The sequence below is a fragment of the Rhipicephalus sanguineus genome, chromosome 9 (genome assembly GCF_013339695.2).
Source record: "Rhipicephalus sanguineus isolate Rsan-2018 chromosome 9, BIME_Rsan_1.4, whole genome shotgun sequence".
Classification (NCBI taxonomy): Eukaryota; Metazoa; Arthropoda; class Arachnida; order Ixodida; family Ixodidae; genus Rhipicephalus; species Rhipicephalus sanguineus.
The window spans coordinates 68,371,622-68,398,777 of NC_051184.2; the positions used below are offsets into that span (position 1 = coordinate 68,371,622).

General features: G+C 44.2%; 1 protein-coding gene across 1 annotated transcript in view; it reads left to right on the forward strand.

Moving 5' to 3' along the window:
- The first annotated feature begins 415 nt into the window (after nucleotides 1–415).
- Nucleotides 416–27,156, forward strand: part of LOC119405292 (uncharacterized oxidoreductase YjmC) — a 30,357-nt gene continuing 3,616 nt past the window's right edge. Inside the window, exons 1-11 of the mRNA XM_037672114.2 lie at nucleotides 416–568; nucleotides 4,847–5,079; nucleotides 10,221–10,409; nucleotides 12,007–12,068; nucleotides 15,224–15,277; nucleotides 16,929–17,027; nucleotides 18,505–18,570; nucleotides 21,944–22,013; nucleotides 25,560–25,678; nucleotides 26,555–26,650; nucleotides 26,803–26,913. Of these exons, the coding sequence (XP_037528042.1) occupies nucleotides 4,902–5,079; nucleotides 10,221–10,409; nucleotides 12,007–12,068; nucleotides 15,224–15,277; nucleotides 16,929–17,027; nucleotides 18,505–18,570; nucleotides 21,944–22,013; nucleotides 25,560–25,678; nucleotides 26,555–26,650; nucleotides 26,803–26,913 (1,044 nt within the window). The 5' untranslated portion in view covers nucleotides 416–568; nucleotides 4,847–4,901. The remainder of the gene's footprint in view (nucleotides 569–4,846; nucleotides 5,080–10,220; nucleotides 10,410–12,006; nucleotides 12,069–15,223; nucleotides 15,278–16,928; nucleotides 17,028–18,504; nucleotides 18,571–21,943; nucleotides 22,014–25,559; nucleotides 25,679–26,554; nucleotides 26,651–26,802; nucleotides 26,914–27,156) is intronic.

Below are 27,156 nucleotides of genomic sequence, written 5' to 3' on the forward strand. Positions count from 1 at the left end.
ATCTGAAGAGGGAGCCGGGCAGGCAGATGTGGTCGAACGTCATTTTGTGCTATGTGTGCCGCGGAAAAAAAAAATCGGGGTTGAGGGGGGGGGGGAGGGACACGGGTCCGGTGTGCCACCCCCTGGTTACGCAACTGACCACCAGCTACTCAGGTCAGCCCAGTACTAGCTTCGCTTGAAGATCCTGGCGCCACTCCTGATTGGAAGGGAAGGCTACCGTCACGGCCGTAACACGGAAATTCCCGAGGATTGACTTTGGTTAGTGTCAAATGGCGATGCCTCAATGCACAATTTGTTTCAAGCTGCACTCAGCGCTGCATCATTTGATTTGTCACACATGACGCACGCGAATGAAATTTGAATCACCCGCGCGGAATGCCCACGTGACCTGTCACGTGATTGTCGCGATGGTGTGACGGTGGTGACGGTGTGTCACGGCCGCCGGTCCGGTCGTCCGGACGGAAACGTCCAGCGGCCGTGGTTGAGCAATGTCTGGTGCACGACCTCCCCTATAAAGCGAAAAAGGACGTCACCAACGCTGACTTGGAAGCTTGGCGGAACTGAAGTTGTAAGTATGGAATATGCTTCATCTTTTGCACAAATTGTCAACACGTTAACACGACGGTTTCTCATCCCGCTCCCCGAAAAGCTTGTTTTCGTCGCGCGTAAAAACCTTCGCAGCTGAAATGTGGGCGCTGTCACCGAATCTCGCTGCCGTGTCGCATCGATATATATGTGCATGTTTTCTCAAATGCGCGGAAAGCGTAAAATGTAAACACGTTCTTTCAAAGTAACGCGGTCTTCCGTCACTGCTCCTGTTTCGCGTTGTTTTCATGTGGATATATGTTTGACGAGGATCGCAGATGTCGCCTTGTAGTTTTCTGGTGATGTACTGAAAACGTTTTCCTCTGGGCTCACAACACGACATCACAAGTAACAAAATCTATAGGCTCCCGCCTATAAACTAGCTGAATTCCACGTTTCATGTTTGCCCCGAGCGAGAAGTTCAGGAAGCCTTGAGAGGAAGTATTTGTTGTAATGTAAAAGCCACATGTTGACCAAATTGATGGGGGTAATTTTGTAAGTGGCACAAGTATTGATAGAGTAAATATAGAACACAGGAAAATAAGCGTTTGGCTCTTTGAACTACATGAAGTGCTCACGGCAGTATGGAAACTTCAAACGATTGTGATGCTCTGATAAAGTCAGGACCCAATGTTGAAGCAGTGACTTCATTGAGGCCGAAGTTTGTCTTGTTTGGCAGCTGTTGGATCTCTCTGTGGCTGTGGATCGTGGATATGTTCTTAGATGTCACTATACATATGAGAAACACGCACAAAAACAACAGACCTGTGGCAATACAACTTTGCCAATATTTCACACTAATTGCAACAGTTGAATGTATCGTCATTAATCCCGAAGTATATCAAAGTATGCATATACAGCACACAGATGGCCAGGTGTCCGTTTGCTGTACTCACAAGGAACAGCAATGCTGTAATGAGTTGTCAGTCACCTAAAGCCATATGTATATGAAAGCAGTTTGAGTTTATTGTGCCAAAGAGGAGGTGCTGGGCAAGGGATGCTGCAACAAGCTGTAGCAGTCGTATGACTGCGTAATATTTGCAAGCCCACGATTCGACTATTCTTAACAACAAAAAGATTGCTAAACCAGTGCATGGAGACGTCGTGTGCCACACTTAGTCTGCACTAGTTTGCTCTGATTGGATCTGGAATGGGGAATGCAAGGCTCGACAAAGAGGTTACCCACTTTGTTTTGAAGTAGCCACAGTCGCATTCATTGTGCAGGCATAGAAATGTGGTGAGATAATCCAATCATCACATTGTGATGCGAGTGTGCTATGTGTACATCAGGAGAGCATAGTAAGCGTAATGGGATGTGCAATCCATGATGCACTATATGTAGAGTTTACTCGCATGGTGCTATATTTTTTGCTGTGGTGTTGGGAATTCGATTCACGATGTGAAAACACATGAATAAGATCACTGCACAGAATAAAAAAACATGGGACAATGCGCTACCAGCGATTGACATATTTTGTTCAATAAAATATGTGTAAGATATGTCAGCTGCTAATAGCGCATCGTCCTGAGTTACTCTGTCGTGTGTAGTAATCTTATTCACGCCTTTTTCACATCGTGAGGCAAGACCAACTTGCCCAGCTTTCTATTGTGGGAATTTGATTGTTTATGTGTGCACAAAGTTCAGTGGCACATAGTACTGCATCACTTCAGCCATATTTCTTGATTTTACATCATTGCATGCACATATATCGCCTTTAGATTGTTCTTATGTCAGCATAACACTACCATGCTCATTGGATAAAAGTGTCTGATGAATTAATAGCTGCTTGCACACAGGAACATGGTTGCTTCAATTCTTGCATTGCATGCCACATGTTCCGATGAGGGTGGCCATGTAGGCGTGCATGTTAGACAACACGCAGCAAAACATGAGGGCCATTTTGTCCAAAAGATTTCCTCATACTAAAGAAAGGTTGTATTCAAATGAAAATTTTCCAAAATCACTTGAGCACGTAATTCAGTTCAGACTAATGAAGTCAATTAGCTGAAGTGTGCGTTATGTTTGCACTGGTTTTGGCCACCAAATGTTCATGATTGCTTGAACATGCTATCCTGCTTTTTTTTAAATTTGTTTTCTTGGCATGCGACTTCAGTGTTACTGTGCCATGTTTGTTATCAGGCAAATGTGGACATTTTTGACTATGAGAATTGCACTGTGGGCACCACAGCAAATATGTGCACTGAGAAAGCCATTGATGTGCTGAAATACTATATACATTTCTGGAAGCTGTCAGAATTTCTCATGTCGAAATGTTGCAGTGTGTGTCTAGAAGAAAATTATTACTGTTCAGATGGGGATGTCCAACCTTGGCACACACACTTTAATTTCAAAGTTGTTTTCATTGATTACACTGTATGCTTTGTGTTCTAAACACATGCCTCATTCTTCAAGTACATTCTTAATTGTGGCAAGTCTTACTTGCATGTTACAAAGCGTAGCCAACTGGGAACTAAGTACACATGCAAGAAGAATTCAGCCCAACCTCCCAAGACATTTATAGCTATAAGCACCGTTAATTATGTATCAATGTGCTTGGTGTTGACCTAATTTTCCCATGCATGTTACAATATAACTGCTCTTTCACTGAAGCAAACAAAAAATTGTGGCTTCAAGTTATCATCCTGTCTGAAGGATCATCAGAAGGTCACACTAAATCACTTTGGTTCTGCGGAGCCCATTTTTCAACTTTAATGAAAACCAACAGATAATGAAACCAAGAAAGGTATAGGGGACATTAATTGTACTGTTTTAAGTGGATCGCAGTAACTCTGATATAGATGTGAAGAAAGCAAAGTGATCGAAAAGACCTTGCCACTGCGCATGAAACATGAAACCTCTATAAAACGTTTTATAGAGGTTTTAAACATTTTAAAGACGTTTAGAGAGGTTTTGTGTTTCATGGGTGGCAGGAACCGAACGTGCAACCTTCCAAGTGGTCAAAAAGACACCTTGCCACTGGCAGGAAGCACACCTGCAACCTTTGGGAAGGTTGCAGGTTCGGTTCCTGCCAGCGGCAAGGTGTCTTTTCGACCACTTTGCTTTCTTCACATCTATATCACAATTGCTACAATCCACTTAAAACAGTACAATTAACGTCTCCTATAACTTTCTTGGCTTCATTACCTGCTGGTTTTTATTATGGTTGTGTCAGACAAAAAAGAAGTGAGCCCTCCAAATTACCTTCCTTCAAGCCCATTTTTCAATAATTTGACAATTAACAAATTCATTATAAGCCTAGAACATGCGAACGTTTTTTTTACTAACCTCCAGGAGCTAGATGTTGTGCAGGTAGTCACCGTGATGTCGCAAATCTTGCTGGATTCTTGTATATGTATTTTTGTTTGTTTTTTATTTCATTCTGGAGATACTAATCTTGCTATTTTCAGTTTATGCTCGAAAAGGGCTTGTTATGAGCGTTTTAAAGGAGTGGTTGCAGGAATTTCGAGGTACACTGTAAAGGGAAAAATTTACTGCGAAGCTCTAGTATATTGCCTTTCTCCAAATAAATTTATAACACTTAAAGACAGGTGGCGCTGCCTCCGATAACTTTCCGAAGTTCCCGCTTTAGCTCGCGGTGACGTCACGTTTCTTGACGCCATTTGCTTTAACAGTGAGCTGTAGACTGAAGATAGCAAACTTTTGGAACCTTTACTGAGCCACATTGGCCCCAAAAGATGAATGCTTTCATATGCTTGAGGACATAGGCGTGCGCAGGGTTTCCCTTCAGGGGGGAGGCGAAGGCGGGCGAAGGCATCGCAACGGCCTCGCCCCCTCCCTATTAAATGAATGTATGAAGCAGACTTTACGCACCTCCCCCCCCCCCCCCCCCCTCTTAGGTGACTAGGGGCATATTCTTTGAATCCAGCGATGCAAGGTCGCCTTCGTCTGAAGGCCGCACGCCTTAATATGGGCCAAAAGCTGAGCTGCCATTAAACCTTATCATCTGAGATAAGAGCCAACATGAGCGTTGCGACGACAGCAAGATAGGTCGACAGGAGGGAGAGACTGCAGCGAAGAATGCACCGACCCAGAAACCACGTAGCGCGGTAAAAAAGAAGAATAAGGTTAACCGATAAAATACAACGACTAGAGATTGCTGTCTGCGTGCACTTGGGTGTGTCTGCGATTAGAAGCGACGTATGTGTCGCGAGTGTTGGGAGTGAAACAAGTGCCGATGCCAGCTGCGTCATCGGCTTTGCGAGTCGTTCGTCTGTTGTACCGGCCGCCTGTCGCGCGCAGTTCTTTCGTGCCGTCCTCCCGAGCGTGCGTGGTGCGTCGAGCGAGTACCAGCAGAATGGCAGCAACGTCGGCGCAGCCGGATGGCATCGTGGTCCCCAAGGAGGAGATGCAAGCGTTCATCGTCCGCTGCATGCGCAAGGTCGGCACGGACGACGCTCACGCGGAGGCGTTGGCCGAGGTCCTCGTGGCCGGAGACTACCGGGGGCACTTCAGCCACGGACTGAATCGGCTACGTAAGGCGGTACTCGTTAACTCGTGTTCCTCGTCCTTTTTTAACGGCAGAGCTGTTCTATAGAGTGATGGTAGTGGTTTGTAGAGGAAAAGGCGCCTAATTTCTGCAGCCCGGTTGGGAGCACGGCGCAGCGCCTATCCTGGTGAAGCGGGGAAGAGTGAAGCTAAGAGAGGAGGAAAGCCGAGAATAGTTATGGAATGCAACGGTAGGAGAGGTGAAGGAGAGTAAATGCATAGTAAAGCATGGTATAGTATACATGGCTTGCACCTACGTCACTTGATGTCACTGCTCGGAGCGAGTCGGCCATATTGGTGAACAGCGGTTAGACCTTGTTCAGCGCTGCCTGGTCGCACCTGCGAGTTTCTTCCTCTACTATGGTTATATGCGCAGTTGTAGGCTGCCGTCATCGTAGCAACAGCTGCGGAAGAAAGAAGCAGCCCACTAGTACGAGCTTCTTTCGAATACGAGAGGTTATTCACGTCCAGTGCGAGCGTACGAAAATGCTCAGCGCGAACCGTCAGAGGCCCTGTAGAAGGCGTGCAAATTTCGACGAACAAAACCCCAGCGTTCGTGTGTGTGGAGCGCACTTCGTAGCATGTAAGCGAAAAAGAGAGGACATATGAAGACACTGGTTAGCATAGATGCTCTTGTGTTCGTAGGAAAGCAGTCCGCATTGTTCGACGAGATGAACCCAGACTGGGCGCCGCCGTCTCTATATACGGCTCGGCTACAGCTGCAAAGGCGCTGCGCGACATGAGTGCACGAAAAAACGGCGTCGTGAAAAATGGCAAGCGGAACGGCGCCGAGCACAGGCCGATGCGTGTTGATGAAGCCGAATGCGATTCGCTCCCGATGACGGTCCGCATGCAGTGACTAAACCATCAGCACTACGTTCACACACACGTACTACATCCCTCTATGTTTATGACAAACTAGATAGCACAGGAGACGCGCGATCGAAAAACGCGCATGCGGCGTGTGCACCTCGCTGCATTCGCACGAGAACTTAGCGCAAACATCAGTACTTGTTGATTTAGCAGCGTTCGTGCATCGCTATTTCATAACTCGTGGCTGGCGAAGGGGCCATTTTCATGAACCATTCAACTTACCTTGTAAGCACGATCAAATTTACGGTCGCGAAGCTCGTTTTCAGACAGGCTCTTTACCCAACCGCTGGTAAAGTAGTCGTGCGGTTCTATTGATTTGTACGCCTTTATTTCACCCAGAGTAATCAGATCAGTGCTGAAAGCCAAATAGTTCACGATGTCCCCGTACGTGCTACACATCTGGGAAGGCGGAGATGTTCTATGTCCTGTCCGTTCCGAGTCGAAGCATGATGGGATCCACTCCGTCGCACAACCGCACCGTTTCCTCACAGCGAGAGCATGCTTGCTCGATCAGTTCTGAATAGTACGCCGCATTTAACGGCTGCCTTGCGCCAACCGGCGGCATGATGCACGAGAAACGGCTCGCGAAAAAGAAAATGACCGTGGGAATGCGGCTCCGTTGTACTAGGGCGGTTAGTTGTACTGAACACTGTATAGTCGTACGGCTGGTACGCGTACGTATACGTGCGGTTGTTCACCAATATGGCCGCCGCAGTAGGACCGCAGCAACGGTGACGTCACGTGCAAGCCATGTATAGCAAGTGGGAGGGAAAGCCAAGTGAGGGTGAGGAGGAGGGAAAGGGGGAGAGGTTAAAGCATAGCACAGCCATGCATATTATAGTGTAGCAAAGGGCGAGTAGAAGTGATGTGAGCGTGAGGAGGATGGAAGGGAGGAGCATGATAGGGTAAAGCGTAGCATAGCCATGTATAGTACAGCAAGGAGTGAGAAAGGGAAGTGAGAATGAGGAGGAGGGAAAGGAGGGAGGGTATAGCTTAGTTTAGCGAAGGCCAGTAGAGGAGGGAGACGAGTTGGATGTTGCAGACATGCTAGGGAAGGCTACCAGCTCCGCTTTTTCCTCAATCTTTGCACCAATGGTGCATTAGCTGCCCCAACTTTTTAATTTATTTTACCTTGCTGCCAAACTTGTTCGATGTTTGAAATGCACTCTTTCCCGCGTTCTCATTCAAATAGTTCTCAGGCGCATAAGGATGGTGGGACCGCGCTCATCTTTACATTGCGGATGTCATACATGCGTAGTAGTTTAGTTGCAGCAGTAGCAGTGATGATGATTACGCCGACACTGTCAGTGGCAGTACTGTGACGTCACTTTCAGCGGAGCCTTGCATTGGTTGTCTGGGATGCTGATGGGCATGGCATGCTCTGCCTGTGATTAAGCATAACTTTCTTGAACTCAAAAATGAACTTAAAAGAATAAATTAGAAGAAAGAAGACCCATAGAGTATTTCCCTTGGAAAAAGCAGGAGCTGTGTGTTGTGTGCTAGGGCTTGTGTCAAAGCATAGCAACACGTAGCACGTAGGCAGCTGGGTTAAGAATTGATCCAAACACTACACATGTGGCTACAGTGCTCAGTTCTGTGTACTCTTTGGGGAAAACATTTATTAGCGATGCCTGATGGTTAAATAGCAAGGTAAAGTATCACTGAAATTGTTAAATATGTACAGATGCTGCTAGTTAGCAACAATGTGGGAAATAGTACATGTGCAGTTAGTTATGCTGTATTTTCTGTGCTCATTTCTTTGTGCACTTTTAATACAGGCTCGTAATCCTATGCTGATTGTTGTAAGTAATATGGGCTCCTGCATCTGGCTAATGCAACAAAATGTTTTGTAAGTGTCACGCAAGCCAGACACTTAGGAGAATGAGGCACATAGTCAAAGAAACTTGGTATTTGGTAGGGTACAGTCCGAAACATATGGGATTTGTGTAGGGGGTTCAGATTTGATTAGAATTTCATGGGTGAGTCATAGACTGCCATAGTGCTCCTGTGGCACCGTCCAAGTACATAAAATATTTCTTCAAGCTGCAAGTCAGCACTGAATACTAAGTGAGCTCACACGAGCAGAGTCATGCTTTTTCAAGTAATGTGACACAAGCAAATGAGACATGTTCAAGAAGGCTCAAAGGCATACGTGCTTTCTTTGTTTCATCACGCCCTGCCTTTATTGTGGCAATATCTTGTAATACTTAGAAGCATGAAGCAGACAGTGGACACTGGTGCGCAAGAAAATTTATTTTACATTTTCACTCTTAAGAACAAATCTGGAAAGCTGTGTTACACTGTGCCATCTTGAAGGGCTAGTCTAGGACAATGCCCCCTCAAGACAGTAGGATAAGAACACCTCGAGAAACTCAGTTCCATGTTATTCAAACTATGTAGCTTACCTATTGTCTGCACTGCATGTGTATAGACGAATGAATCGCAAGGAAATAGCACATACACTAATAAGTGCAATGTTAACCCTTTGTATCCCAGCGTCCACATATGTGGACAAAACATATCAGTGCAGTGGGATCAGGCTAGCCAATTGATTGCCTTTAAAATCAATTTAAAATGTTGGCATTTCTTCATTTCATAAAAGGTTCTGGGTCATTCCACGGCAAACGTCCCAGCCATTTTTATTTACCACGGTTCTCTCTGGTGGCAAAAATGTGAGCCCCTACAGGCCATTATGCATGCTTATATGTGTGCATTTATACATATATAATTTATATGCATGCATACAAGGGGTTAGTTGTCTGTAATTTCTTGCAAAGGTCAGTTCAGAACTGTTTGACATAAAAGCCACAACTCCCTTTTAGTTGAAAAGAAAAATCTTACACACACACACATATTTGACAGCTTTTTGAAGATCAGTAATGCATTTCTCACACTCACGCACACACGTGTAAGGATACCTTTTCATCGTTGTCCGCTTCTGTTGTACAGTGGTTACGGTGCTCGGCTTCTGACCCGAAAGTCCCGCGTTAGATCGTGGCCGTGGGGGTTGCATTTCAATGGAGGTAAAATGCTAGAAGCTCATGTGCTGCTCGACATCAGTGCACCTGAATAACACCAGATGGTCCAAATTTCCAGAGTCCTCCACTACGGCACACCTCATATTCATGTGGTGCTTTTGGCACATGAAACCTCAGATATTATTAAAGGCGAAGCATTTTTGAGCAAACCAAAGGCACTTTGACCGTTTCTATCTGTCAGTCAATCTATCTATCTAGCCACCTTTATGTGAGGGCTCCCCTTGTCAGCTCCTGAAGTTGCTGTGCACCAAAAATGGCCTAGGAGGATGGGAGTATATGGCGAACACGATTCGCAGGTCATGACATGAATAACGTGACTTTCCTGGTGCGTATGTTGTGAAGTCCTTTCCACCAGTCATGTGTGGCATATATCCGCATATATCTGCCCGTGGTATGCAGGTATGTGCCACCAAGACTTTGGAAATCTTAACGGGGCAGACTGAAGGAGCCCGTGTCGCGGAAAATGCAGTGTCGGTGCCGGCAATATTGTTGATGGATGAAATATTCCTACAGAAGCAAAGAATAAAAATCACGACTCACGCCATAATCAAACCCAGGCATTCTGCATGGCAGTCAAGTATTCTATCACAGAGCCACGCCAGTGCTTCTAACTGCTTTGGAAAAAGACCCTATACAAGTGTCATGTCATTACAAAGCCAATTGTGGTTGCAGTGTTGGCTGTCCACTTCTATAGCAGTGTAATAAATTACATATGTACAGCTATGACTCCGCAAGGTATGGTCAAGAGTTCGGCAAATACGCCTATGGCCGCCACTTATGGAACATAATCACACCGTATCGTGCACTTCGTGGTGATAAAACTGACGGCTCTGCTCTAATGTGAGTGTCAACGTTACGTCAGATCATGAGTCACCCTCACACCAGTGTACTCGCCCTGACTGATAAGTGCACCATTGTGCACAAGTACCGAATTTACACAAAGACGTCGATCCACCTCGGAACACTTGGCTCAAAGAAAAAAACCGGAATAGGCTGCTACTCGCTGACTGCTTCGCATGAAATTGATTCCCATAATGCATGGGATCTGCCCATTTTATTATTATGATTCTTTTTGTTAGTATTATTGCCGTTATTATTCTTCTTCTTATTATTATTCTATCGTTCGTTTACTATCATACAGTGCTGCACTTTTAGGCACTTTTGCTTGTCGCGGTTTATTACAAGCAGATCTGTTGTTTTTACCCTCTCACCGACAGAGATGTATGTGACGGACATTGAGAAGGGTGTTTGTCAGCCTTCCGGCAAGCCCGTGGTCGTCAACGAGCTAGCTGCCACCGCGCTTGTTGATGGCAAGAACGTTCTCGGTCCCGTCGTAGGCAAATTCTGCATGGAGTTGGCCATACAGAAGGCGCAGCAGGCTGGCATTGGATGGGTCGTTGCAAAAGGTGAAGTAATCTCAGCACATGGCTGCTATACAAATACTATTTGATGGTTTTATGATGGGCTGTTGGTGAATACGTCAAGCTTCCAACAACTTTTTACAAGGCCGTTGCTGTGTGTACCGTATTGTTTTGTACACTCTGAATCACACTTGTCTAGAGTTGTCGAGTGCGTGATTGAGGACGCTTGCGCCATCCTCAGCTGCAACATCGTGTTACCTACAAGCTTTCATTCATGCTTGAATTATAGCATAAGAACCTAGCATGCGGTGCGACTATATTTGGTACCATTACAGCATCTGTCTCTGCATAATTTTTGCAGAAAATGGTGGCTGAAACGGCCTACAGGCCACTCTAGACAAGTGATTTAGACTGTACTTATTCTTGTGAACCATGATAATTATGGAGCCACTAAAAATAAGTTTATTGCACAGTCGATGATATTGCATTTTTGTATAAAAACATTCGAATCACCAATGGTAAGTACGTGTGTCAGCTAATTATTTGCTGATGCACTGCGAGAAATAAAAAAAATTACTTTTTTGCTATTGCTGTTTTAGCAGCAAGTTGAACAATGCACAAAATGCGGTAACATGCCTTTCATTAGCGAGACTCGCAACTCTATACTCTAGGTAACATTTATTACATTGGTGAACAAGAATTTGTTGATCGCAAACGTGAAGCTCATTTCTGTGTGGTTCTGGCTTATAATACCTCAGAATTTATTTATTTGAACTACGTATTTTTAGCATTGGCACAAACAGTAGGTACTGCTAATTTATCTGCTGCATAGTTGCTCACTCCACAATAAAATGAAAAATTTGTAGACATGCCTCTTTTTTTAAGCAGGACTAATTTTTGGATGGCTTGGTGCAGTTTACTAAACATATTTATTTATTTATTTCATTATTTATTCATTTCTTTATACTGTCGATCCCATCAGGAATCATAACAGGTAGTACACGTACATAGTTTCCATATAAAAGCAACAAGTTAGCACTGCCTACATACTATCACATGTTACTGTGGCAATTAGCAAAGGCATAGCAATGTTAGGTATAAATAATGAATTAAGAAATCACAGTAATGTTACAAAACAGCAAAAGAAGACAGAGCAATTAGCAGTAAGCAATTAGGATTAAGAACAACTTTAACATATGTTTGAGTTGTTTGTACATTACCTCAATTGACCAGACTTCCGCCTGTTTGGCCCACGTTTCTGCAGTTTAAGCTTATCTTCATTTTGTCTTTATTTACCTCAACGTCTTTGAGGAAAGATTGATAACTATCCTGACTATAGTACTGTTTATATATTCATATTTTTTCAATATTGAGCTACAGGTAAATTTCTCTAATTACTTCTATATCGTTTAGAAGCAGTTTACTTGTGTCCTTCATTCTGCTGAGTGGCATTTTATTGCATCATGTATTTTCCATGTAATTGGCTGGCTCACGATGGCTCCCATTGGCATCATGTCTTTTATGAAGATGTGAAACGATACAGGTACTCGCTATTGTGCCTAACCTTTGCCAGGGATGTGCTGGATTGTAACACTCTGACCACACAATACTTGAGCTGTGCTTCTGAACTGTGGCTCCACAGGTTCCAATCACTATGGCATTGCTGGTTACTATAGTATGATGGCGTCTTCAAGAGGCATGATTGTGAGTGACGGTTCTTTGTTACGAGATGATTTTTCTTTTCTTTTTTTTCATTTGCTTCTTGTTATGTTGCTCTGCGTTCCCTCATTCCCTGTGCTTCTCTGTGAAAGCATATTGTGGTGTCGGCTAGAAGGGCTTTTTTCGTTTTCTCTGAAAAGCAAAACAAAACAAAAAAAGAAACAAAGTTATGTGTGGATACATTCTTTGGTATGAAAAGCCAATAGCAATACCTAGTGTAGCTCACATTTATTGTACTTGCCCATGTAGTTGCCCACGCTTCCTTTTTTACATGTGAAATTGAAGTGAAGTTCCGATTTGCGGTAATTACGCGGAGAAAAGCTTTCATCAGAACTTTTTTTAGGTTCTAAAACATTAATATTAAAGTGGCAGTAAACTGACGTTTTGGCACCGGACACTGTAACATCACAAAAAATATTACTTATAAAAAACACTTACCTTTGTAATAAGAGCACAGGTTCTATACAAGCAGAAACTGCGAGGGCCCTTTATTTGAATTAGTATTAAATCGATAAATTGTGAGTAGTCTGACTCCACCTATTCATCGTCAGTGTAAGCACACGTTGGAACATTCGAACAGCTACTGTTGCAACAATTTTTGAAGTTGCAGTCTTTACTGGAGGAAAACATTTTTCAAGTTATTGGTGTTCCATCTGAGAACAGGCAGGTGTGTGGGCGGATGAGTGGCATTATGTGAATAAATAGGGTATGTTTTCGGTTCTGTAATTGGGTGTCCATGAGTGCAAAAATATAAACCCTGCACAATTTATCTTATGTGCAATCATTAAGTGCTCGCTGATCTGTGCTACTTTCAGTTTGTGAGAAGTGTAAGAAGCTTACTGATATAAGCATACATATGCAATTAGGAGTGTCTGTTCACTGCTGGACGATGCTTGAGTGATTGTGAAGGGCGTTACGTGGTAAAGCAAATAAAAGGTGTTTGCGTATGTCTAAGGCAAACGTTCGGAAGATATCTGCCTGTTTGGGGATAACTGTATTAAAGAGAAAACCTGCCTGCGTGCTTGTCAAAGTGACAAAAGTGCATATAACCGTTGCTATGCCTCACACCATCTCACTCCCAAGAAAGAACTGATAGGGGTCTGAAACATGGAGACTAAAATAAAAAATTGGTTGAAGTTTCCCTTGTCATTAGGAGACGTATATATGTATGTGTGTGTGCATGTATGTATGCAAGTATGTACAGATGTATATATTGTGTGTGTGTACGTACAGGGTTTCTCCAAAAAGTAATGTCAGTAATTGTGAAGTGATTGCATGCTGCATTGTGCCAGGGCCAGTTGGGATTGGTGGAGGGCGAAGTTCACTTATTTTATTACACACGGTCGCTCGATAGTATGTGTCCATCCGAAGAGTAGGGACAGGCTTTACCGTGAAACTCGTTTTCATTTGCCATGCGAGCCGTAATACTGCGCCCGTTGGAACAGATGCAAAAAGATTCACACCAACTTTCGTATGAAACTCGGCAAGTCCACACTGTAAGCTTTTCCTATCATAAAGACAGCCTATAGTGACGATGGTTTGTCAGAGTGTCAAACATCCCATGAAAAGACGTCTTTTTGTGACAGTTGACAAAGCCAAAGGGGCTTGCACCAAGGCTGTAAAGGACATTCTGGAGGAGGCCTACATTGACACCGTCAGCATCTGGAAATCTTGCTGGAAGCAATGTATTGATGCAGAAGGAGCCTGTTTCAAAGCCTTTTAATGTATTCTAACTACCTGATCAATAATATTTTTTTTCAATCGATTCACTGACATTACTTTTCGGACATGCCCTGTGTGTATGCATGTATGCAGTTAGAACTGCTCATTTGTAAGTTAGACTGGCTGGTATATTGACATCATTACACGTATTTATTGGCAAAATTTTTGACTCAAGGATTAACATAATTGGAGCTCCAAAAAATGATACTGTGACTGGCTACATGTAGTAGTGTAGTTAAAAATTACATACTGGAAAGATAGAGAAGATGGCATCTTTCAGATGCACTGTACTTAAAGGGACACTAAAGGCAAATAACAATTTATGTCAGAGTGAAAGCCCAATGTATGACAACTTCTAAAATGGCAATATTATCAACAGCAGTGCCCTACTTACCGAGAAATTAAGCTAAATGTATCACATGATGAGCGCCACGAGTGGGACACTTTCGAAGTGATCCCGATGACGTAGGGAAGTCGGCCTACAATAAATCACTAGTAATCAAACTAGCAGCAGTAAAAAAAGAACATTCCGAGCATCAAAAGACGTAATAAAATGCTGTTTGTTCGTTTCCGCTTGATTCATGGAAAACAAAACCTCCGTGGCGTTGCCATGGGGAACGGCGCGCGTGGTTAAAAGGTTCCGTTTTCGCCGAACTGTGCCTCGCCCGTCTCAGTGGTAGTTTCGGGATCGCGTACTGCCGTGCGTGTTTTGCGCGCTCGTGAAAGTCGCTCTGACAGAAAGTTCGACAAAATGCCGCATGCGTGTGATATTGCCGGATGTCCGAATGGTGCACAACGCCAGTGCTGCAGCAAAGAAACCGGTGTGTCTTTTCACTGGGTGCCGCGGAATGAACCCTTACGCTCGAAGTGGCTTAGTGTCATGCCATTGCGCCAGTGTGCTGAACAGTCAAAACCTCTGCGTGTGTGCTCGCTGCACTTTCGTACTGAGGATTACGAGACCAACCGCAACTTGGTGACGGCTTTGAATGTGCCCATCCGAGCAAGTCTTTGCCGCAGCGCCGTTGTTGCTACTGTGGGTCCCGCTACTTCCGCTCGGCTGCCATTAGTGTCGGCGGCCGCGCAGTAAAAGCGGGCAACGTTGGGCACGGCAGCAGTGACGTAGGAGAGTCGTATTTTCAGGCGGGAGATTTGAAGCGCGCTAACGCAACGCGGACCACTAAAAACGTGATTTTATTTCAAAATAAGCACTTCCTTGGCACAAAAGCAGCACTACGAGGTTTCTGGACCGCTATTTCAACAATCAACGTCGACTTAATATTTGCCTTTAGTGTCCCTTTAAAATTGCCAGCTAGTCCAGCAGTCTGTCTTTGGATATGGTAATGTGATCTTGAGGCGCATATTGTGAAGTGAATGAATGCTGTGGTTTCTTGAACATATTTGTTGTTACCCTGTTTTAGGGCATGTCGTGCACCAATGCATCTCCACTGGTGGCACCATCTGGCGGAAGGAAGGTGAGCAGTTATCTTTTTCTGTTATGTTGACCAGTGGCGTAAATCATGGGTGCGGTTCGGGGGGGTCCTGACCGCCCTTGCGTTCAGGCTGGGGGGACACCCCATGCAAGTGTCCCCCCTTGAGATTTAGCTTTCAGATGTCATATTTGAATTTGAATTAAGGATAGTACACTTTCTGTAAAACTAACTCTGAAATCTGAAACCCTTCTAATAAACAGAGATGAAGTACAAGAGTGAAAGCTGATTGTTGTTCCATAAAGTACTGCAGAGCATGAGCTTTCTGGAATGCTACGGTTACTTCAGATGTGCCTCAGATGTTTATAACGCTGAAGTTTGAAATGGATAATAAAGGCTCCCCGACCATCTACCTTCATTTACATCGACGATTTGTTGGAAGCCATTCACAATGAAGTATAAATGCGATTTCTCGACTATGATAGGGTTATTTTAATAAAAATTGCTGGTGAACATAAAATTACTTTACAAGAAAGTTTCCTGGGGCAAATCGTGGGAGGCTTTTTCTAACAGGTTTACAGGATGGGGAATGGAGAAGGGAGAAAGAAAAGCTGTAGCTTTACGCGTGATCACAAAAAAAGTGCTAGCATTTGTCTTTTACAGTTTAAACCGAATGAAATGGCTGGAAGGGAGGAAGGAAAAGGAGAGGCAGGAAAAGCTGGGATGTCAACCAGTCTAGGAAAACTGGCATGCTAGCCTACGCTGGGGAAAGGGAGTTCCAAAGGTAGAGGTAGAGAGGGAGCTAGAAATATGCTATAGTTACGCATAGAAACTAACATTGTTTTTTTAAAATTTCATTTGAAGATATGATTTTATTTTTGATATAATAAAAAGAAAACATTTTTGTAAAAAACAAAATGGCCGCCATCGCACGAGGTGTGTCCCCCCTAGTAATTTTTCAGGATTTACGCCACCGATGTTGACACGTGTGCATTGTTTTACCTTTTTCCCAGGGGCAGTTTATTACCGGCTAACCACAGTCGCAAAGTTATTCCTCCTGGCAAGATGTTGTTAATGTAGTGTTACTTTTCGTAGTGTTGTCACCAATTCAGGAGTGAAAGAATCCCATCTAATCAGATATATGTGTGAAATGAAAATGAGCAAAGGTGTACTCCTTTAGAGTGTGGTGTGCATTCTGGAGAAACACAGTTGCCTGTCTAGTATTCCACATAGTTTCAACAAACGATGACCACTATCATTGTGCTCCGAGTGTCGCTTGTTTTTTTAGGCGTTCACCTTGAAGAGAGTTAAATAATGACTTGCACTTTTGTAACTGCCTTGTTATTTACTGTTGCCACAGCATGGCACATGTGTTTCTAGGTTTAGATGCAAGTTTAAAAACGCCGGGCGGTCCAAAATCAAAGTTTGAGAGCTGCTTTGGGGCATTAAATAAATGAATAAATAAATTAATCCACTTGCTGTTGCTGGATGCAATAGCTACTTAGCCAGTAGCTGTTGCAACCAGTATGTGCAGGAGCCCGAAATATGCATACGATGTGATTTTGTGTGTCATTTGAGAGGCACAGTGATGTCATTGATTAGGTAAACTGGGATTATTTGAAGCATTCAAAAATTGAGTTTGATGAATTAAATACTCAGCTTAAATCTATGTTATGCAATTTATTTTTCTATTTAGAAATTCTTGGGAACAAATCCGCTCAGCGTGGCAGCTCCTGGGAAGGATGGTGACTCGTTTGTCCTCGACATGGCGACGTCGGCTGTTGCATTAGGAAAGGCAAGTGAAAAAAACTGCATCACCAGACTATGTCACAAATATTTTTCGTTGCATGGCTGTGCCAGTTACCGTGATTTGTGTTGAAAGCAGAGTTGCTAGTTCCGCTTATAATAAGCAGATTTAGGCTTCTTTTTTCACGGAGTCGCTTGTAGTATTTTCCAGTTGCTTGTCACGTTTTTTCTGCTTATATGCATTTTCTCCTAAATATAGTTATTTTAGTGGTCATCACGTTCACCGATAGCCCGTTTGTCGATGACTTTGTGTAGTTTAGTGTTGAATTGTCAAATATACGTTGGGGGAATCGAGAAGTGACGTTAATCATGCACTGGCAAACGTGCATTCAACCGAATGGAGGCTGCCCCATGGATGCAATTGTTAAAAGTAAATATGTGCTTTCGTTCATAGTTGCGCATATTCTCACTGTGCAAAATAATTAAAGTGATTTTTTCAACTTCCCTTCGTATTTGAGCGACATTTTTTATTAGAATTACAAATATTTTCGAGAATGAAAAAATTTATTAAATTTCTGCTTCTTTTGGGCTTCCTAGCGAGCATCGCGCCGCTTTTTTTGGGCTTCTTTTGTGATGAAATGCTTGTTAGCTCGGTAGCATCTGGAAACTCTGGTTGAAAGGGGAGGAGTTACTAGCTCTACTATCTTCACGTTATCCAACAACTTGATTAACTGGAAAAAGCTAACCCTGGAATTAACTCAACTAGTTTATTGAATTAGTTTTATGCAACGTTATTAAACAATGGAGTGCCATTTCTTAAAAAGCTGTTTCTCATATCACCTTGCAGTAGTACTAGGCTTGGTCCGGGCTCACATGCTGTGGCTTGTTTTGCTTTGATGTTGTGTGTTGTAATTGGAATTCAAAAGGTGTCTTTCTCTTAGAATAAATTTTATGCTGAAGTCAGTGACTGTTTGGCCATCAAGAAGATTTTTGCGCTGTTAGGGAAACTGTTAAGAGTTATTTCCACAAGCTTCGAGCTGTAAAAAAATCACACCATCTCCCGCTAAAGGGGACCATGAGGCGATGCGAAGCAGTGTTTCGGCATGCAGAGCCCGCGTTTCAGAGGTGGAGTGGTGAGGGGGAAATGGGAGAGGGGAAGTGGAGAGGGGGAAGGGAAAGGGGAGGAGAAGGGGAGAGGGGAAACAGGAAAGGGGAGGGGAGAGTGGAGGGGAGAGGAGGAGTGGGGAGGGGTGGGAAAGAGAAATGAGAGGGGAAAGGGAAGGGGGAAAGGGAAGGGGAGAGGTGATGTGGAGAGTGAAAGGGGAGAGAGGGAGTGGAGAGGGGAAGTGGAAAACGTTTGCGCATGCGCAGTAAGGGTGGTCACGCCGCACACCACCACCACCACCACCGGATTGAACTCCGCTCTAAGATGCTTCACATCTAATACAGCCTTGCAAGAGAAATTGTGTACTTTTAACACACCTTGGATGTGAGTACTGTGGAGTAAATATTGCTTCCTGTCGCAGGTGGAAATGCAGCACAGAAAAGGGGAGCAGATTCCATCCGGGTGGGCAATCAATGGCAGTGGGGAGGTAAGTTTACGCTTCCTGTTCATCAAAAGTGCAACCAGCCATTTGGGCGTCATAATTAGACGGCCTGGGTCTGCACCTGTGTCCTTCTTTTTACGTTGCTGTGTTCTCAAGTGACATTTGTAAGATAAATTGACATTGATTACCTGTTTGCTTAAGCCACTAAGAAAGATAATGGTGACTCTAGTGAGTTAATGCATTTATACATCTAATGGGTTATACATCTATGCACTAAAGTTGCATCTGACATCAAAATAACATAGAAAAAAATAGAAAAGAGCTATATATGAGCAACAAAAGACTAGTTGACAACATGAGCACTTGCAGAAAGGTTAGGGAAGACTACGAAAAAAGAAGGGAACTGGAAGAGCAGGTGCTAAAGAAGTTTGAGACACCCAACGAATTAGTATGGCAGAGAAGCTTCTAAATAATCTGTCTCTGCATTTATGCAACTCAGCAAAAAGCTTGGCTATGCATATTTCACCTGCTTTTCAAATATGGAGAAAGCGTCGGCAAGTTCACATATCGTGTTGAAACAGGCTGGCATCCTTGTATCAGACTGCGACGGAGTGTACCTGTATGCACGGTACTGTAGATCGAAATTCGAAGATGGTTGTCCCCTTCAGTGCATTTTGTTGCTTATTTTGAATGACTTTTTTTATTTCACCTCAGTGAATGACCATGTCTAACATCCTATCTTTAAAAATACCTTTGTGGTCCAAACCAACAAGCATGCAACATATCAAACTGACAATTGTGCCAATGCATTCATCACTCGAGGAAAGAAATGAAATTATAGGGCAATTGTTGGACTACAATTTTAAGCTTGATGACAGAATAGGTTAAGTGAATGCAATAAAAGGACCACAAGCCATCAGTGTGAAGTAAATGCACAACCTTGCGTGTACCATGTGTGATCGTCTATTCCAAATGAGGAACGGTGGTGGCTATGTGTCGCTATTACAGTAGAACCCCGCTGATACGTTTTTGAAGGGACCGTAGGAAATAAACGTAAGAGACGGGAAACGTAAGAGCCGAAAAACAGGAAAAACGGCAAAATATTTAGTGGTACAGAATTTTATTTCAATTCTTACGAGCAGCACGAAAATTGGCGCGCTCAGCCGCGATCTAGTCGATGGATAGAAACGCGGAGCTTAGGACGGCCTCATCCACAGAAATGTAATCAACGTATGTGATTTTTTTAACACCAACAGCTGTAGGTATGAAAGAACTAAGCACACGCAATCACGACCGGCGCGGCGAGTCCGACCGCGAACCGCACGCACGACCATGCGAGCTCCAACCAGCTCGAACTCCTCCCGTTCTCCGACAAATAACGATGATGATGAGTCTACGCCAACGCGATGGCAGAAGTGAATGCCAATCTCAAAGGCCTTGCTTTCGCAAGCAATTACGTCATACACGCCATGTTTGTGCAATGCAAATCTCAGAGGCTATGCTTTTGTCAATAGTAAATGCCAATCTCGAAGGCCTTGCTTTCGCGAGCAGTTACGTCATAGACGCCATCTTGTTGCTTGCGCCTCTCATGCGGCTAATATTACGGTCAAACGAGGCCAAGCTGCGTGAAAATGCGCCATGGCCGCTCTCTTTGGTAGTCACTCGGTCGGCTCCGGGCGCACTTCGCGACGTATCATACGGGAACGGTCCGACAGTTACGACGTAACAGCGGGGTTCCCAATACAGTAGAACCCCGCTGTTACGTTCCTCACTGCTGCGTTTTCCCGGCTGTTACGTCGTTTTCCGCTGGTCCCGGCATAGCTCCCATAGGATACAATGTATTGGGAACCCCGCTGTTACGTCGTAACTGTCGGACCGTTCCCGTATGATACGTCGCGAAGTGCGCCCGGAGCCGACCGAGTGACTACCAAAGAGAGCGGCCATGGTGCATTTTCACGCAGCTTGGCCTCGTTTGACTGTAATATTAGCCGCATGAGAGGCGCAAGCAACAGAATCTTTCAATTGATGCAAACAAAAGCATGGCCTTCGAGATTCAAATTGCAAAGATGGCGTCTATGACGTAACTGCTCGCGAAAGCAAGGCCTTCGAGATTGGCATTTACTATTGACAAAAGCATAGCCTCTGAGATTTGCATTGCACAAACATGGCGTGTATGACGTAATTGCTTGCGAAAGCAAGGCCTTCGAGATTGGTATTCACTTCAGCCATCGCGTTGGCGTTGACTCGTCATCATCGTTATTTGTCGGAGAACGGGAGGAGTTCGAGCTGGTTGGAGCTCGCATGGTCGTGCGTGTGGTTCGCGGTCGGACTCGCCGCGCCGGTCGTGATTGCGTGTGCTTAGTTCTTTCATACCTACAGCTGTTGGTGTTAAAAAAATCACATACGTTGATTACATTTCTGTGGATAAGGCCGTCCTAAGCTCCGCGTTTCTGTTCATTGACTAGATCGCGGCTGAGCGCGCCAATTTTCGTGCTGCTCGTAAGAATTGAAATAAAATTCTGTACCACTAAATATTTTGCCGTGTTTCCTGTTTTTCGGCTCTTACGTTTCCCGTCTCTTACGTTTATTTCCTACGGTCCCTTCAAAAACGTATCAGCAGGGTTCTACTGTACATTGTATCCTATGGGAGCTATGCCGGGACCGGCGGAAAACGACGTAACAGCCGGGAAAACGCAGCAGTGAGGAACGTAACAGCGGGGTTCTACTGTATTTTGTGGGCACTTTCGAGCATATGCAACTGCAAGGCGAACATTGAGATAGCTTGCAAAATATGCCCATTAACAATGCTGTCATAAAAGCACATGTTGTATTTATAACTGCATTGAGATGAAATTGGCTGCTGTGGCCACATTTTCTATGGAGGCGAAAATGCTAGAGGTCTATGTGCTTAGATTTAGGTGCACGTTAAAGAAAAAGAACCCCAGGTGGTCGAAATTTCCGGAGCCCTCCACTATGGCATCTCTCATAATCATTGCTAAGGTTGCTGTGCAGTTATGCTATACAATGTACAGTCTCATAATCGTATCGTGGTTTTGGGACATTAAACCCCAACAGTTATTGTTATTGAGATGAAATTGCATGTGAAGAATGTGATGCGGCATGTTTTAGGGAAGGTCCAACCATAACCTTAAAGAAATAAATTATTCTTGCATCGGAGCACACTGAAATTTCAGTGCGCTCCGATACAATGCATAAATGCAACGCATTTATGTGTTGCAATGTTGATGGTAAGGCTTGAATGGCCTGAGGGCTTTGAGCATAACTTGGAATATGATGCAGTGCAGTTAAAAGCTTTGGTGTCGTGCACAAATCACATACGTGCACTGGCGCAAAGTTAAGGTCATGTCAGAATAAGTAGCTTGCGGCTAACGGTCTCATGGTGACCCGTTGCTTGCAGGTAACGAACAAGCCCGAGGAAGTAATGAGTGATGGTGCCTTGTTGCCACTTGGTGGAACCATTGAAACGAGTGAGTGATTACTGTGGTGTTCCTTATGGGGCTGCGTTTAACCCTTTGTGGTCTGTTGGGGCCTGCCCGACAGCGCAACATGACCCGCAGCGGTCCGTGGTCGGGCACTGCTGGACAAGTTCTTTCGCGGTTGAATCACGCGCGCATTTCCTTGCTACACTATGCGCCACCTGTAAAAAAGTAACTACACTTCTTTTACTTGAGCTTTGAGTCTTTTTTGTTTCGGGCCAGAACGAACGGAAGATGGGAAAAGGTTTCAGACTGCACGAGGTCAAGGGCCAGCTACAATGAAATTTCAGCCTTATTTCGGTTATTGTAGATACAGAGCAACTTCTGTGCAAAATTTGGTGCTTGAAAAATGGGTGGTAGCATAAGGGAGAGCTAGCAGAAGAAAGCCATTTTGGGTACTTAAACGAAAAATGACGCCACCGTTACTGCTGTCCAGGACTGATGTATGACTAGGGCATGACCCAGAATGCATGTCTCCTTGGCATAACCTCCGAGATGAGGAGGACCTCTAACATATCGGAGGCAGTGTGCCAGGTAGCATGTTGTAGTGACAATCACTGTAGGCGCTGTGTTGTCCCAGGCACTGGTTAAGGCTGCTGAGATGAAAAACTGTGCAAGTACCAGCTTTGCAGATTTGCCACGATTACTTCAGGCTTGTGTACTGATTTACTATTCATAACAAATTTAGCCGAAGTGAAATTCTGCAACAAAATTTCAAACAACACAAAAAGCTCGGTACCAGGTGATGTGGATATAGTCACATTTCACATTTAACATATAAGTTTGCATCTGTAGCGAAGCTTTGGAACTCTGAAGTGAGTCATCCTCTCCAGCCCCTTCTAGTGGGTCGGCCTCTTCGGCTGTTTTCGGAGAGTACACAGCTCGTGCAGAGAGTCGGTCCCCGCCTTGACTGTTGCTGTCGTCCATCGTCGCCGAGTGTCCGCCAATAAACATCTTTATACATCTTGTAAAGGCTACTGAATCTAGATGTTCTTGATGCCGAAGCAAGACAAAATGCTGCCATTACTACTTGCCTAATATGACACAGAAGTCAGAATTAACATAAAACTGTACAACTTGTGGGCACGACCTCTAATATTAAGGGTTGCCTTTGGTGTGCTGACAGTCACAGACGTAGCGTGCCGGAATGCATGTCTTACAGTAACTGCCAACCACCAAGTATTTGTGTCATCTGCTCAGGCACCGCCTAAACTAGGTGGCTGATAAGAATAATTAGAAAATCGCCAGCTCCAAGGTAGCTTGAATGGCACACGGTACTCTATTTATAACTATGTTAGCCACAATGAAATTTTCTTGTCTACAGCTAAGTTAGACGAACGCACGCGTCTTGCATGTCCCGGAGACAGCCTCGTGAAACCGAACAGTCCAAGAACTTCTGCAGGTACCAGACCTTTCTGCAAACAGAAAGCGAGATATCTTGTGCGGCATGTTGCCGTGACAATGTGGCTCACCAAAAGGTTGAAAGTTGACGACGAAGGGGAAGGACAAACAGTGAAGAAAGGGCCTGCTGTTTAGTTTGCGAGCATCAATTTTTTCCTTTTAAAGTAAACGATTGTTCACTGTATACTGCGGTTGCTGAACAGCCTCTATGTCTACAGAACCTGTAGTCCATGGTTAACTTCTATTCATTTCAGTTTTATTCGGATGTGCAAATGATGTTTGCTAGCAAGAATCAAAGACCCAGAAGACACGTTATCCCTTAAAGGAACACTAAAGGCAAATATATTAAGTCGACGTTGATTGTTGAAATAGCTGTCCAGAAACCTCGTAGTGCTAATTTTGTGCCAAGGAAGTGCTTATTTTGAAATAAAATCACGTTTTAGTGGTCCGCATCGCGTTAGCGCACTTCAAGTCACCCACCTAAAAGCAGTCTTTCTGACGTCACTGTTGCTATGCCCAACGTTGCCCACCTTTACTGTGCGGCGGCGTGCACTGGCGGCGGGCACCATTCAGGCATCCGGCAACATCACATGCATGCGGCATTTTGTCGAACTTTCTGTCAGAGCGACTTTCACGAGCGTGCAAAACACACGCGGCGGTACGGGATACCGAAACTACCACTGAGACGCGACCGCATGAGCGAAGCCGGGCGAAGCGCATTTCGGCGAAAACAGAACCTTTGAAGCACGCGCACTGTTCCCCATGACAACGCCAAAGAGGTTCTTTTTTCCATGAATCAAAGAGAAACGAACAAGCAGCATTTTATGACGACTCTTGATGCACGGAAGGTTCTTTTTTTATTGCAGCTAGTTTGATTACTAGTGATTAATTGTAGTCGGACGTTCTCACGTCATCGGGATCATTTCCAAAACGTCCCGCTCGTGGCACTCATCGTGTGATACATTTAACTTAATTTCTCAGTAAGTAGGGCACTGCTGTTGATAATATTGCCGTTTTAGACATCATACATTGAGCTTTCACTCTGACATAAATTGTTATTTGCCTTTAGTGTCCCTTTACAAATCATGTTACAACAGTAGTGGTGCCACATTTGTGAAGGCCTGCCCCACCACAGTGGTCTAGTGGTTATGGCGCTCGACTGCTGACCCGAAGGTCGCGGGATCGAATGCCGACCGCGGCGGCTGCATTTTCGATAGAGGTGAAAATGTTTGAGGCCTGTGTACTTAGATTTAGATGCACGTTAAAGAACCCCAGCTGGTTGAAATTTACGGAGCCCGCCACTACGGCGTCCCTCATAATCATATCGTGGTTTTGGGACGTCAAACCCCAGGTATTATATTTGTGAAGGCCAAACATATGAAAGTATTTTAGGGTGGGAAAGGAGAACTGCACTTTTTTTTAATAGAAGGTGTGAATCAGTGAGTGCCTAAAAACCCATGATGTCATTCACACGATGCCACCATCGACATTAAATGTAGCAATCACTCGGCTTTTTTATGGGCCGTCAAGTTTTCTCTTTCTGCTCATGAACACGTATAGGCTGGTTTGTTAAAGTGATCTGTAGGCAGTCATAAAATATGACTGCCCATTGCATAGTCGCTTATGAACCAGTGCTTTTGATTCATTTTGTTTGATTCTGGGTTGTTGGTGCAACTCGATGCTGGTGAAACTCAAGAATGGTCACATCTCTTACATCTCTTAAAGGTTATGTGCTGTTTTAGATCATTATGGTCATGTCTTTTTGTCAGATCAACTAAACAGAGAAAACTAAACAACATGAATTAGTGAAGTTATGCTAATAGCAACTATTAATTACTTTGAGCACTCCCTCTTCATTGCTTTGCTGGCAGAGGTTGCTGGTTGCAATTGAAACGACTAAAATTGAAGTGAAGGCACAAATTAGTCTTGAATTTCAGCATCGTAATATAGGGGCACCAATAACTTTCTTGTGGTGCTATGGATTGAGATATATTTTTGCACATTTGGATTGAAAAAGTAAACCACGGATGTTATTTCGTTGAGTATACTAATGAATGTGTTGTGGTAGGTATATTTTTATTACTGAGTGGTTAATTAAACCTGATCTTGTTTCACTCCCATGATGATATCTTGCAGGTGGATACAAGGGCTATGGTCTAGCCATGATGGTTGACCTGTTTAGTGGCGTTCTGAGTGGTGCTCACTATGGCAACAACATTCGATCCTGGCTCAATGTGAAAGACCCTGCAGACTTGGTTAGTAATTTACTTTGCATAAAGATTCTACATTTTGATTATTCTGCAGTGTTGTTATTAAGAGCTCATTTACCGCAAGGCTAGAGTACCTCGAAACAGTTTGCAGTGTCCATAAAAAACGTTTTCTGTGTTCCCGTCATCCCTTTCTGCAATCTCACCATGATTATTTCATTGTTACAACCTTCACTGTGTTGTTGTCCTCAGGCCATCTCCTCATTTTCAGCTGCACATTGACCTCACAGCAAAGAAAAACGAAAACCTTCCTTGCAAGAGTGTCGAGTGTCAAACATACATTCGTGGCAATGTGTCACTATGAGCAGGACATGCTAACCCTTGGATAACAATGTGCACAGTTTTGTATGCCATGCAGATACATGCAGCTTGCAATACAGTAGACTCTCGGTATACAGAAGGCTGGAACTGGTGCTTTAATGGAACTGCCTAACTTGGTTGGTTTCGTACTTGAATTCTGCACCCATGTTCGTCGCTGAGCAAATCGAACTCCTGTTAAAACGGACTATATTTTCCTGGTCCCTTCAGGTTCCGTTTAACGAGAGTCTATCAGTATTGCTAAGTATCAAGGTTTTGTAGTGTGCACAGCAAAGAACTTGTTCTTGAGGTGATGGAGCCGATGATGCAAGGTGCTTCTGCCGCCACCTCAAACGAGTTCAGAATGAGAGAAATCACTGATATCTCCAGAACTGTTTATGACATAATGTAATTTTGTTGCTGTAATCAGTCCTTCCTCTGCGTGCATGGCTTACAAATGCAGGTAATGAGCAAGGCCCAACTCATGACTTGTTTCATGTAAAGAACTTATATGCCACTTTTGGTGACAAAAGAGTATATCTTTGATGTTGCCCGCTTTTCCTACAGGGCCAGTGCTTTGTGGCCATCAACCCGGCAGCGTTTGCCCCCGGCTTTGAAGACCGGATGCAGGACCTGATGAACATGGCGCGGTCGCAGGAACCGGTAAGGGTTCTAGGACATCTCAGCAAAAACGGGTTGTGCAGACTCTCGTGCTTCTCGTATATGTTTGAGGGTTGTGCTAGTTATGTTCACATTTTGTAGTGGTCTTGATTAAAGTGTGGCATTTTTCATACTATGTGCATATTTGTTGCCAGGCGACACCAGGTGTTCCGGTTCTGGTTCCCGGAGACCCAGAGAGGCAGCACATGGCTAAATGCGATGCTCAGGGTGGGATTCGCTATCACGTCAACCAGATACAGTTTGCGGTATGTCAAGCAACCGAGTTGCCAGTGTTTTAACTACCACTTGCTGTAATTCAGCGGTGTTAAAGTATGAAATGTATGTGATGATGGGAACTGTATGTGATCACTGGAGCCGTGTTACGCGCATTTTCATTGACTTTGTGGCCTACTGAGTGACTCGCAGAGCTCTCTTAACGTGCATGGCTTGCCCATTTAACTGCATGCATAGTTTGCGGCAAATGTTTATGAACTATGTTGAGCACATGC